This window comes from Coffea arabica, chromosome 9e, assembly GCF_036785885.1.
Source record: "Coffea arabica cultivar ET-39 chromosome 9e, Coffea Arabica ET-39 HiFi, whole genome shotgun sequence".
NCBI classification, from domain to species: Eukaryota; Viridiplantae; Streptophyta; class Magnoliopsida; order Gentianales; family Rubiaceae; genus Coffea; species Coffea arabica.
In genome coordinates, this window is record NC_092327.1 from 7,342,654 (window position 1) to 7,356,619 (window position 13,966).

The 13,966-nt window shown below is 40.4% G+C and overlaps 2 protein-coding genes across 2 annotated transcripts; one reads left to right on the forward strand and one right to left on the reverse strand.

Annotated features, from left to right (window-relative positions):
* Nucleotides 1-166: 166 nt before the first annotated feature.
* Nucleotides 167-9,209, forward strand: LOC140014582 (uncharacterized). The gene is made up of 3 exons (XM_072065638.1): nt 167-1,046; nt 1,364-1,711; nt 9,193-9,209. Exons 1-3 carry the CDS (start codon nt 167-169, stop codon nt 9,207-9,209), a joined length of 1,245 nt encoding a protein of 414 aa, XP_071921739.1.
* A 2,243-nt stretch (nt 9,210-11,452) lies between these two features.
* Nucleotides 11,453-12,354, reverse strand: LOC113710030 (uncharacterized). The gene is made up of 3 exons (XM_027232879.1): nt 12,034-12,354; nt 11,789-11,934; nt 11,453-11,711 (listed from the first exon to the last, which is right to left on the reverse strand). The coding sequence occupies exons 1-3, from the start codon at nt 12,352-12,354 to the stop codon at nt 11,453-11,455; spliced, it is 726 nt and encodes a 241-aa protein (XP_027088680.1).
* Nucleotides 12,355-13,966: the final 1,612 nt, after the last annotated feature.

The following is a 13,966-nucleotide window of genomic DNA, read 5'->3' on the forward strand; positions in this document are numbered from 1 at the left end:
GTTTACACCTTACGAGGTAAAATACTTATTTCTTGAAAGGAGTTGCTGTGCATTGGCTTGGGCAGCTCAGAAACTAAGGCATTATTTGCTTAGTCACACCACCTATTTTATCGCTCGTTTAGATCCTTTGAAGTACCTTTTGGAGAAACCAATGCCGACCGAACGCATGACTAAATGGCAAATGATCTTTTTTAAATTCGATATCATCTTCACCACGCAAAAAGCAATCAAGGGACAGGCTATAGTAGATCATTTGGGTAAAAATCCAAGAGAAGATGATTATCAACCGCTTCACACTTATTTTTCAGATGAGAAGGTCCTATTTATTGGTACAGCTGAAGATATGAATGAGCAATACCCTGAGTGGAGACTATTCTTTGATGGTGCTTCGAATTCTTTTGGAGTTGGGATCGGAGCTGTTCTAGTATCGCCTGAAGGAAAACATTATCCCAGTTTCACTAAATTACGATTTTTCTGCACTAACAATATGGCTGAATATGAAGCTTGCATTTTTGGACTAAAAATAGCGCTGGAGATGGAGATCAAGAATTTAATAGTGTTTAGTGATTCCGATCTACTCGTGCATCAAACGCTCAAAGAATGGGTAACTCAAGATTCAAAGATTTTGTCATATCATTGCAATTTACTGGATTTAGCAAAAAAATTCAGAAGTTTGGAGTTCAGACATATTTCACGTGCTCGAAATATTTTTGCTGATGCTTTGGCCACTTTATCTTCAATGATTCAACATCCAGATGAGTTGGTGACTGAACCTATCCAGATTCAATTACAAGAAAAGCTTGCACATTGTCTAGTTATGGAAAAATCTTTTGATGGCCATCCCTGGTACAGTGATATTAAAGAATTTCTCAAAATCGAGTCCTATCCTCCAAGTGCTGATACGACTGCTAAAAGTTTTTTGTGCAAATTATCATCCAAATTTTTCTTAAATGGGAAGGTGGTATACAAAAGGACATCAGACTTGGGCCTTTTAAGATGCGTTGATGAAGATGAAGCAGATTATTTAATGAAAGAAGTGTACAGTGGTATATGTGGCTCACATACGAATAGGCATTTATTAGCAAAGAAAATCATGATGACAGGATTTTTTGGCTTCCTATGGAGCATGATTGTGTAGATTTTGTTAGAAAATGCATTAAATGTCAATTACACGGAGATGTTATGCACACTCCCCCCCACAGAATTACACAGTATGACTGTTCCCTAGCCATGTTCAATGTGAGGTATGGATGTAATTGGAACCATTGACCCTCCTGCTTCAAACGGACAACTTATTTTGGTGGCAATTAAATATTTTACCAAATGAGTCAAAGCTGAGTCTTATAAGCATGTGACTAAGAAGGTGGTGACAGTCGGAATTCTACTATTTATAGACTACAGATGAATGGAGCTGTGGAGGCAGTGAACAAGAACTTGAAAAAGATAATCCATAAAATGACTGAAAAACATCATGATTGGCACGAAAAACTCCCCTACGCATTAATGGCATATAGAACTTCTATTCGGACTTCTACTGGGGCAATGCCTTACAACCTCATGTACGGAATGGAAGCAGTTTTGCTAGCTGAGGTTGAAATTCCTTCATTGTGCATACTAATGGAGACCAAACTGGATGACACTGATTGGATTAAACAACGTCATGAGCAGTTGCCTTTGATTGATGAGAAAAGGTTAAATGCCATTTGTCATGGTCAGTGCTATCAAAGGTGTAAGGATCCGAAAATTTTCTTATTTTCGTCATATATTACTGGTTTACTTAAATAGTTATTCACTCATTTTCTCCGAATTATTTAATTCGACTACTTAAAATCCATTTATATGGAAAAACACCTCTCTTATGTTTTTAAAGCGTTTTGTTAGAAAATTTACTTTTCGAAAACTCGTTTAGTTCGAAACAACGAGTACGCGTTTTTCGCAGATATACTTGAATCGGGAGTGTATTAATATTGAAGAATTAAGAATGATCAATAGTAGATTAAGAAAGGTTAATTGAGGAATTAACACTCGACTCATGTGAGGACTCGCAGAATTTCCTATTTTTAAACTCTTATTACTAGCTCATTTAAATATTTATTTGGCCATTTACTTCGAATATTATTTTCTAACTTTATTGGACCTAATTACATGGAATTATAGCCTCATTATATTTTAAAAGTGATTTGTTTCAAAAATTAATTTTTGGAAGCTCGTTAAGTGAGAACAGCGAATACGTGTTTGGAGACTATAGCCGATTTTGGAGTACAATAAGCTTGGAGAATTGGAGACTTTCAACATGGTCGTAAAAATAGGTATTTTTATGTTTAAGTACTCAAGTGATAGTTAGTGGTACGATCGTTATAAGAATTTCTTGGAAGTTTCACTCTACCGCACCTAAATTGGAAGTACGCGTTTTCACACGCGCGATTTAATTGAGGGACTTTAAACCCTTATTTTGGGACAACTAAGAGTGAATAATATTAATATGAATATAAGTGCATTAGAGGTTTATTGCACTAGTGAAACAAATTCGAAAGGAATCGAGCACAAAACGCGCGCGAATACGCGCGAAGGGGAGTTGACTTTTGCACCAACTTGGGCCACACATTAAAGCTTCTCTTGGAAGCTTCATTTGATCAATACACTCTCTCTCCTAGTCTCTCTTGGCCGGCCATCAAGCTGCAAAAATAACCCAAGAGCTCTTCAATTTTCCATCTCCAAATCTTGCACAAATCATCAACCAGATCAAACCAAAATTGAACTACACCTAGTTGAACACTTGGAGATTGTATCTAGCTAAAAAAAGGGGGAGCTTTTCACGGTTTTCTTGGAGCAAGGAGCGACCGAAAATTTCTGTTTTGCACAGCAAGTGAAGTAGGTAACAATCAAACCTTGAAAACTTGGTTTATGGAAGTTCTAGTGCTCATATATACTCATGCATGTTAGTGGGTAGCATTATTTTGAGGAAAATTTGGTTGTGTGGGCTCTATGAACTCCCACCTTGGATGTATGGACTGATTTGTGGTGTTTTACTGGTAATGATGTTTATTTAGTGCCTAAACTAGTGGATTAACTTTGGGTTGTTGATAGAAACTCAAGGTGGTGCAATAACCAAAAGTGACCATTTTGCCCCTGCTTTGTTCGAGCACTTTCGTGTGAAATTTTGAGGTTATAATGGCTTGTTTATGTTTTTTACATGTTACATTGAGTGTGTAAAAATTTTCATTGAAAAATAACTTGATTTGGTCACCCAAATGTTGGATTTACGAAAGCTTAGGAATCTGGAAACTATTCCCGTATTCACCCAGGCAGTGTTTTTGTTTCGGCTATAACTCATCGCTCCGATGTCAGAATCGAGTGCCATTGGAAGCACTGGAAACTAGACATTCCCAGATTTCATTTGGTATAAAATGCACGTTCTGGTTCTACTCGAGTGAGCCAAACCATTCGTTTGAAAATTTCTGTCCTGTTTCATTTGTCACTGGGAGGCAGATTATGAACTGCGATTTGATGCTCATGTATGAGCTGGTTATGGACAGATTTTGAAAATGGTTTCTTCTGAGAAAATGTATCCTTATGAATCTATTTTCCAACTCCACCAACCACGCTCAATTCCGAGTTGAATTGAGTGATTTATGATCAAAATTCGAAACTGGTTTTGTGAAGGAAAACCATGCATTTGGACAGATTTGAAACTAACGATGCTTTGGGACTTGTTATCCGAAACTTCTTGGTGTAAATCAACTATCAAATGTACCTTGGGCATATTTTAGACATTATCTACTGGAATGGACCATATTTGAGATGTTTCTTGGCCGAATGTTTGAAAACAGCAAAACGAAAGTTCAAAGGCAGCTTAGCCTTAGAACTTCTTGTGATTTCAATGGTCTCGTTAACTGATTTTTCGTACATATTTTTCTATGAAATTTGGCAAGGGAGTGGCCCTTATATGGTAGTATATTCATGCTAAATTTGGTGCCATTCCGAGTCCGTTTCGTTGCTCAACTAAACTTCCAAAGTTCATGATTTGAGTTGGAAAACCCTTGATTAACAAGGAAATTTTAGTAACTTTGAGCTACCATATCTTGGTGCTCAAAACTACGAATATTGTTCCGTCTATTTTGTTTTAAACTTGGATTGCAACTCTAATAGAGTTCCAAATTTCAGAGGTTAGTTCGGATCAAGTGAATTTTTCCAAATTTTCAAAGTTGGCCAAAAACCAACCTAAATCTGTCTTCAATGCCCCAGAACAGCAACTTTGAGCTAAATTTTGGATATCTTCCATTTGAAATCATTGAAAATTGTCTTCTAAGAACTTTTAGTACTTTCTAAGAGGTTTTCAACGGTACCAAGTTTTCCAATTCTGGACTTATAGAGAATGAGATACAATTTTTCAAAATATGGGTGACAAATCTGAAATTTCCGAACTTAAAGGAAATTGAGGGTTGCGAACTCTCTATTTTCCTTCGATATTGCTAAACCGTTTTACACTTGATTTCAAAATGAAAATAAGATTTCACTTGTGTTTTAAAACCCCATTTTTGAGTCTCGATTTACGAGTAATTGAGGCTCATTTTCGTGAAATTTTCTTAGATTGTACAAGTGTGCAATCTTTCTCGATAATTAGGGGTTTTAAGCGATAGTGTGTAATAGACAATTACTATTTGCTCAGGTGCTCAAGGAGACCTTCAAGAGGATCTCGAGGGGAACACCTAAAGGCTCGTTTATGCACTTACTCCCTTGTTTCGATTGGTGAGTGTCAAGTGCATGAATTTGTTGCTAAGTGATTAACTATTTCTTATCCGTTATACGAATTTGAACTTTGTGAGACGAATGTGTACTTTACCGCACTCGTTCTCCTTCAAATGAAATTATATTCGTATTTGGCTATGTGAATTCATATTCGACTTGTAATTAGTAATGTGGATGTGATTCGTATTTGTGATTCCTATTTGGAATCGTCGATTTGAGCGTTGCTCATCGACTTATATTCGTATTCGTATTCGTATTCGGGGGACGCCCAAACTTGTTGGCTAACTTTGCGAATCGAGCCAGCATGGGTTTGGTCGATAAGCTTAGCAAACCATGAGATATTCGTCGAGCATGATCTATTGGAGAGATCTTGCTCGGCATTACTCGCGCAGTATTGCCTTGATATACTCGAGTATTATCAAAAACTTTGATGAGCAAACCCGGTAAGGGGGTGTAACGGTGACGGGATTCGAAGTAAAGTGGTGTATCTACGGATTTGATACTTATGTGGTTGACGGAGTGTCAACATGAGATGTGATCAAGACTTCGACTCGACTACGTGGAATTTAGCTCCTGAGAGCTACAGTATCCTTGAATTGTTTCTGTTTATTTTTTTCCTATTCGAAATGTGAATTATTCGAACTTACAATTTTACTTACTATGTAATTTGTGGCTATTTGGATTACATGTTTGCATGTATGTTTCTTGGCCTCACTGAGTATTGGCTCATCCCATTAGTTTGTTTTCCTTAACAGGAACCCGATTGGAGGAAGTTAAGCAAATGCCGACTTGAGGCACTTTTGTATTAGTGTTGTAATTGTAATCGACTAGACATTTTGGAGGTTGTATATTTTGGGGAAAGTGATTGTAAATTTGAAATTGTGATGTAAGATTGGATATTTATGTATGGAAATGATTTCGTACCTTTATTCCGACTTTCATTGTTTGTATTAGACTAGGTTTGAATTGGATTTGTCTCGAGTCCTGGCGAGAGCTAGGTAGGCGTCCCGCGGATACCCTTGGGTTCGCCCTTGGGAGAAGTGGGAGCGTCACAGTTGGTATCAGAGCTTAGGCTTCAGATCTTTATAGTGTATCCTAAGCTTAAAAGTTTAGGATGCCGGATTGTGGGACTGGTTTGAAAGTTAAGCGGCTACTTGTTGGGATAAAAATCAGAGTAGTTTCGTGTGGTTTTTGCACAGAGTGAGCTTGGGCCAAGTGGTGAAATGGTCCCAATTACGTGAATATATATAAAGGACAAAGTACTCTTCTTGTGCGGAAGCGGTAAGCATAAAACCTTTATTATGATACTTGAGGTAGATAGAGATATACGTCAGGTAGGAATCTTAAACTTTATTGATTTGCACTTGGGAGCGTACGGCCTGAGTTGTAAATTCTCTTAGTTTTGGATTTTTGTACTTGAGTACTAAATACTTTTCCTGAGAGAATACTTGTGACTTAGGAAGGGATATAATCTCGTGTATTACGATGTGAATAGAAATCATGAGTGGTTTTGAGATAAGTTCTGATGGCAAAGGTCAGAGCACGGAGGATTTTTGTATTGGACTTGAGATCTCCATTTGTGGGGAATAAGAACGGGTTAATGTTTTGTGAGAGCAAGTGTAAGAGGTCAACGGACGTCTAGTTCGGGTAGTAAAAGAAGTGTGACATCGGATGGAGAATATTTTAATCAAATGTGGGACGATATTGACCAGAGAGAAGTGGAATGTAGTTGAGATTGAAATGAGACACTTTTGCATTTCTTTTGGTTTGACTCAATACCCTAGCCGGTATAAGAATTTCATCTTGAATTTAGTAAGGAAAGCTCGTATTCGTTGGAAGTTTTAGACTAAGGACTTAAAAAGTGGCTTAGATTTTGGATGGAATTTAGAATTTAGAATTATTCAAATGATGTGGCTTGGTATCATGGATCCTTCTGGTTTTCCCCTAACTAGGCTTATGATTTTCTCCTTTTGTTACTGCCTATGATAGTAGGGGTGGTGAATACCGTGAGGTCTTTTGTAATTTGCTTGCATGTACTTTTATTTTTGTGGCACTTAATTGTCCATGACCTATCTTTGACATACTTGGCTTGTTTGTGATCTCTCAACTTGTACTATGACTTTTGATATATTCAAAGAATCATGATTTAATTTTAAATGTATTTGTAACTTGTATATGCATCTTGAACCCGCGTAAGAATCAGAAATCGAGCAAAGCTTAGGCTCAGATCTTTCCTTAAGAATAAGAGTGAATATTTGCTGTGAATTGGAGAGTAAAAATGACAAAGCTTTATGTACCATTAGAGTTAGCTTTTGGATTAGAAGTGAAGGGTGATAAAGGCGTTGGATCGAAGTTTATGAATATATGAACTTGCATGTTTATTTATCTTTCTTAAAAGTGTTTTCGAAAATATACGTCTACTCAAATGCAGCTCTTAACTTAAAACTTTGAGAGAATTTTTGAAATATCCTCCTTGTATATGTTATTTTATTATAGATGTGTTTTAGTATCCACGCATTGAGTTGCATGATTAATCTTCTTAAACGTATTTGAAGAATTCTTAAACGTATTGATGATTGTGGTAAAAATATTATTTGAAATTTCTGATTAAGAAAATTTAGTTTCAGGCCATAAAGAAAAGTTTGTATCTTTAACTCTAGTTTTGAAATTCTGAATTGCATTTTGCCACATACATATCCAAAATACATTAAAACCCTTGATTTTATCTCGCATGCTATGATTGACTCGATTTGGACAAATTAAGTCCGAAAATTTTGGTAAGTTTAGTCTTCTACTGACAATATATCACTCTATTCGAGTTTTGAACTACAAGATTGAATCTTTTAAACTGGAGTTTTAAATGACACTGGAACCAATTATTCTTGTGTAAATCCCAATTTCATGAATGGTATAAGTAAAGTGGGGGCGTCACAAAAGGAGAATGGCTCATGCTTACAACAAGAAGGTCAAACTGCGACTATTCAAAGAAGGAAACAAAGTGTTGAAACGAATTTTGCTAGTGCAAGAGGAGACCAAAGACAAGTTTGCCCCCAATTGGCAAGGACCTTTCATCATCAAAAAAGTATTGCCTGGAGGAGCACTCATTCTGGCAGAAATGGATGAGCAGGTTTTTCCTTAGTCGATCAATTCAGATATGAGTAAGAAATTTTTTATCTAATTATGTAACCTTTCTTTTGAAATACCATCTAGGGTGGATTAAAGATGGGCTTTTTTCTTTTCCCTTTGAACGTCCTATCCCTAATTTTCCCCTTTGAACCTCCAGAATAATTTAATCTTTCGTTTGATAGCCTCCCTAAAGATCGCTAACCCCACACTGGGGCAAATTTTATCTCCTATTTGTTATAAAAAAAATAAGAAGAAGAAAGGAGTCAAAAGCCAAATTGGGGCAATTCTTTAGTTTTAATACCCTCATACAGAAGCAAATGTTGATCGAATGCGGTCTTAGATTTTTTTTTTTAAATCCTTTAAAATTTTGCCTTCGAGCTTTAACATTTCTCAACACCACACCTGACCTCGTTACAAAAATTGTAAAGTCCTGACCTCCGCCTTAGTAGTATTTTTAATGAAAATCACTTAATCAAATGGCAAATGATGTCAATACACCTTTACTAATTTTGCAAGGAAAAAGATTGTCACACTGATGTCATCATTTCTTAAAACATATTTCTGAGTTGATAAAGGCTATCGGCAAAATTTATTCATTAGGTGAACATCCGAAAGGGCGCCTTTTCAAAAAATAAGAAAAGAAAAAGAGAGGAATAAAAAAATAAAAAGAAAAAAGGGGAAAAAAAGAAGAAAGAAAAACAACAAAAAATGAGAATAAAAAAAGTTGGAGTAGCCTTAGTGAAAACCGAAAAGGGCGCTAAGGTAGGGTTTTATGAGGAAAAGTGAGGATGGAATTGAATGGCTGGTGATTTAGTTCATTTGAATTTCTCTTCACGTTGTGGTTCTGTTGCCAGCATTGAACTCCGGAGGGACGACATCCAAAGGGTCAAACGTGGCATTTTATTTGAGATCAAAGTACTTGGTTCTTCAAGCATAAACTATTGAGTTTACAGGTTCATTTCTCTAAAATCAATTTTCTTTCAATAAAGGTAAATGGTTGTTTTATGTTACTGGGATTTTTATCATTTTTGTTTAAATAAAATATTTTTTCATGTGTTTCATGGTATCATTTATCTCGTTGGGTTTATCAAATGGCAATTCCTATGATTTATTGAAAATGCCTGGATAGCAAATGTCATATTTGATTAGCATTGGAAGTTAAGAAAACTTCATACAGTTCGTAGAGCAAAGTTGAGTTTTCGCTACATCGGAGAAGAAAGTTCAAATACTCATGTCTACACATTTCTTGAAAGAGGGATTGATCGGACGGTGGTGGCATTATCTGTCATTATGATTATTCCTTTTTTTTTTTTGCAGATCCAAATGTCCAATAACATCACACTGGGGCAAATTTTTTAGAAGAGTTATCTATCTCCATCAAAATCTTCAAAGTTTTACAAAAAACATTCTGCAATAATATTTCAATTTTCGGCAGGTTCAGATTTTATTCCACTGATCAATTTTATGGCAAGTCGGGTTTTATTCCACTGACCAATTTTTCGACAGGTTTGGATTTTATCCCACTGACTAATTTTTACGGCAGGTTTTTTTTTTTAAATTCGTCACTTTATTCAACCAAAGAAAAGGTTATATTCTGGGAGTATCAGGTAAGGATCTAATCCTGCGAAACGAGGGAAAAACAAGCTGATCTAAGCGATAGGCACCCCTAGCCAAGAATGGCAGCCCGCGAAGCTCTCATAGACACACACCCCTTGATCCAGACCGGCATAGCCCACATTGGACAGCACATCCGCCACCTTGTTCGCTTCCCTGTAGCAATGAACGACCTGCAACCCTTCTCGGGCCAATTGCTCAGTGTGCTCCGCCTCCCCACAAATGGACCAGGGACACCGGGACTTCTTTAAGAGAATGTGTACTAACAACAATGAATCCGACTCAACAATCAGACTATCCATAAAGCCTTGTTGCACACACAACTGCAGTCCAAGGAGCAAAACCTTGGCCTCGGCCTGAAGACTGGTACAGAATCCAAAGTACCCAGAGAATGCGAATAGCAAGTTTCCCTCGGAACTCCGAAGGACCCACCACCACTACTCACCCCAGGGTTACCTTTCGAGCAGCCATCTATATTGAGCTTGACAAACCGAGGCGGGGTAGAATGCCACTGGACAGGCTGCAAACGGAAGGCCACAGGCCGATGCTCCACCAATTCCAGGAAAGTTGGCCAGTCCCACACCTGCTGTAACTCTATGAACTTGAGGCCATATGCATCCTTGAGGTCCCGGAAGATGGCCCGATAGACCGCAACCAGGTTCAATCTGGCCCCTTGGAACACCACCTTATTTCTCGCCTTCCAAATGTGCCAGCAGACGAGACTAGATAAGAGCCGGAGCACAAACTTAAGTCTATCCAACTTTACCGGCTTAAGCCACCAATTACCCAACCATCCTCGAACATGACGTACATTGAGGCCTACTTCACATCTCGAGCCAAAGAAGGACCAAACCGTAGTCGCCAACCCCTCTCCAAGAACAGATGGCCCAGTAATTTAGTTTGTGGTGATGAGCAGCAGGAGCACCTTGAGGGCATGTGGAAACCGTAGGACGCTAGGACATCATCCAAGGGAAGACGACTCCGCATCAAACGAAGAAGAAAGAAGGACACCTTCAAGGGGATACTTGAATGCTAGGCCTGGCAATACAGGAATGAGGTCGGCCTACAATCACGGAGCTCACTATACGCCGATGCAAGTGAAAATTAGCACGAGTTCGACGCCGTCCATACCATCCTGTCAGGAGAGTCCCCGCTAGGGGCGGCCACTGCCAGAACCTGCCGAACCATGTTGACCGGTAGGAACTCTGCAAGTCTTCCTGCGACCCAAGCCCCATTCTCCATAACCTGCTGAAATGAAACTCCCTGTTGCACCTGCACGCACAGATAAGAAGTCCCGTGTCCCGTCCAATTATCATACCAGAAGTTACAGTGACCGGTGTAGAGACGCCATCCCATAAACGGCTCCGCCAATCCCCTCATGTCCAACATCCGTCTCCAAGTGGCCGAACCCAACGGAGACAAGGAGATTTGACAGGGATGAAGCCCCTGACAATATTTCGCACGCAGGTATCTTGCCCACAAGGAGACACCATACCGGAAATTCCACCATAACTTGCAGGAGAAGGCTTTATAAGTGTCACTAATTGATCGGAACCCCGCCCCACCCTCCTCTGTGGGATAGCACGAGTCCTTCTACCGTAGCCAATGAAATTTATGAGACTCACTATCTGACCCCCAAAGAAAACTCGTACAAACTCTTTCAATCAACTGGAAAATCCCCTTCGGTATCACGCCATCCCTAATAGGTGAATCGGGATACTGGTTAGAACGTGTTTGATCAAATAATTTTTCCGCCAAACGACAAAAGCCGCGACTTCCAAGACAATACCTTGTCAAGCACCTTCTGACACAGGTCCGAGAAATATGACATCTTTGTGCGGCCAACAAACAACGGAGCTCCTAAATACCGAACCGGAAACCCTTTCTTCTGAAATCCAGTGATCCTTTCAATTACTCCCTGGCGGGCGGTGGAAATTCGAGGGTGAACTAAGTAACCACTCTTCTACACGTTCACCAACTGACCCAAGTCATGCTGGTACCACTCCAGTATCTGCATGACCTTCTTGAGCGAGGCCGCACCCCCATTAGCAAAGATGATGACATCGTCCACAAATGCCAAATGAGTAACAGGAGGACAGTGCCTCGGCACCCAAAATGCCGGGAACCTGGGCTGAGTAACAAGAGAATTTAAGGCATGGGACAGGACCTCCGAGCCAATAATAAATAACGCCGGCGATAGTAGGTCCCCCTGACGCAAACCCCTGGAAGATTTGAAGAACCCATAGGATACGCCATTAATAAGCACTGAGAACCAAACGTTGGATATTAGCCTTCACACCATGTCGATGAACCTTTCGCCGAAGCCAAACCGTCGTAGCAGGCAATAAGGAAACCCCAAGAAACCCTATCGTATGCCTTAGCCATATCTAGCTTGAGAGCCAGGTTACCACCCCTACACTTCTTTCCCATTTCAGACATCAGTTCCTGAGCCAGCAAGTAATTATCTACAATAGATCGCCCTTTCACAAAACCACTCTACTGTAGAGAGATAATACGGGGAAGGACACCCGACAACCAACCTACCATAATGCGCGAAATAACTTTATTGAGAAAGTTACAAACACTAATTTTGCGAAACTGGGCGAAATCATCAGGGTTCAATTTCTTGGGTAGAAGAACAATAGATATCGCTGTGATGAAGTGAGGCAGTTCCGCACCACAGAAGAAGCTCAGAATCGCCTTATACACATCGTGAGCCACCACCTCCCAGGCAGTCGTGAAGACTTTGCTAGAGAAATCATCTGGGCCAGCCGCGCTGTCACCATCCAACGCAAATATCACCTGACGCACCTCCTCTAAGGAGGGAACCTCCTCCAACCTAGGATTGTCAATATCATCACGCATATTAGGGATAACATGGAGAAGTTGAAAATCGGATGTAGAGCTAGCCGAGAATAAATCACTAAAGTACCTGACAGCTTCCTTCCCTATGTCTGCATCCTCCACCGCTCACTCCCCCCGAGAATCCCGCACCTGGTGAATACAAATTTGGAACCGCCTCTGCTTTACTATCGAGTGAAAATATCTCGAATTGCGATCACCGTGCTGAAGCCACTTGACCCTTTTGACTCCAAAAGAGCTCTTCAACTGCTAACTACTTGTTCAACTGGGCTTGAGCCCATTGTAGTTCAGTAAAGGTCTCGATGGAAGAGTCAGACTGGACTCGGAGCTCCGCCGCCGCCACCACTGCTTCCCCTTGTTTAACATTCTCAAAAATGTCACCAACTGTCTCCTTATTCCACAGATGGAGAGCATGGGAGACATTCCTTAGTTTCATCCAAACCACATAGAAAGGCGACCCGGTCACTTCACTTTGCCAAGTTGACTTGACCACCTCCAAAAATCCATCCTTGGATGGCTAGAAGTTTAAGAACCGAAAAGAACGATTCTTACTGGTGGCTTTAGGGGTGAAGGAAAGCAAGAGCGGGGCATGATCCGACGGGGCCCGTACCAAGTGAGAGACCGAGACAGACAAGGAAAAATCCATGCAAGCCATATTAACCAACACCCTATCTAGACGTTTCCAAATCCGCGCCCGCCCTAGTCTATTATTGCACCAGGTGAACATCGACCTAGTGAAACCGGTATCAAACACCTCCCATTCATACATAAACCGAGACAACTCCAAACCCTCCGCTGGCCGAACTTGCCGCCCACCTCTTTTCTCAGTTGCCGACAAAATGAGATTAAAATCTCCCACCACATACCAAGGTCCATGCTGTGGTTTATCGAGTAACAAACCCTCCCAGAGCCTCGTTCGCTCCGCCAACTGGCACTTCGCATGTGCAAACGAAACCAGAATCTCCGTAGCAAACTGGGGATACCCCAAGAGCAGGGAGATATGCTGGTCCGACTCACCAACAGCACGACCAGTGAAAGGGGCCCAAAGGAAAACCCAAACCTCCCCAGACGAATTACATATCACCGACTCAAAATTTAACCGGATATGAATCGACTCAACTGCAGTACTAGATAACTTGGGCTCACAAATTCCCACTACTGCTAACTGATGCATGTGAATTAACTTTTTAAGTTTCCTAAGGTTTAGAGGCTTGGAAATCCCCCGAATATTCGAAAAACATGCATTAATCATGGGATAAATTATGGGATGAAGTTTGAGTGTGCTTGGAAACCGACTTGAGCCCTCTATCCAAGGGGAACTTGCTCGGATACCCCATCCTCTGAGACGTCTGGACCCTTGGGATAAGATTGCAACCTGATCGAGGTGAAGCGTCTCCATAACAGCATGTCCTCCTACTCCTCCGCTGCCTTGCTCTCCGGATCCCCGTGGCGATAGTGAGCCAGCACAAGTAATGTTCGTGGAAGACATACTTGCCGGTAACTCCTCCGCTTCCTCTTCCCCACCCGCAGCCATGTCCTTCTCCTCATCAGCTCCGAAACCACCCTCACACACTACTCGGTCAGCCAACTCATTGAAGAGTATGTCTGTTGCTGC

What these genes read in the sequence shown, in the direction of transcription:
- LOC113710030 (XM_027232879.1), bottom strand. Translation starts at nt 12,354, where the DNA reads ATGCGTGATGATATTGACAATCCTAGGTTGGAGGAGGTTCCCTCCTTA. An exon ending in AAGTTATTTCGCGCATTATG is followed by an intron (nt 11,935 to 12,033) that starts GTAGGTTGGTTG and finishes TTGCTGGCTCAG; the next exon opens with GAACTGATGTCTGAAATGGG. An exon ending in GCGAAAGGTTCATCGACATG is followed by an intron (nt 11,712 to 11,788) that starts GTGTGAAGGCTA and finishes CAAATCTTCCAG; the next exon opens with GGGTTTGCGTCAGGGGGACC.
- LOC140014582 (XM_072065638.1), top strand. Translation starts at nt 167, where the DNA reads ATGACTAAATGGCAAATGATCTTTTTTAAATTCGATATCATCTTCACC. An exon ending in AATGAAAGAAGTGTACAGTG is followed by an intron (nt 1,047 to 1,363) that starts GTATATGTGGCT and finishes GTGACTAAGAAG; the next exon opens with GTGGTGACAGTCGGAATTCT.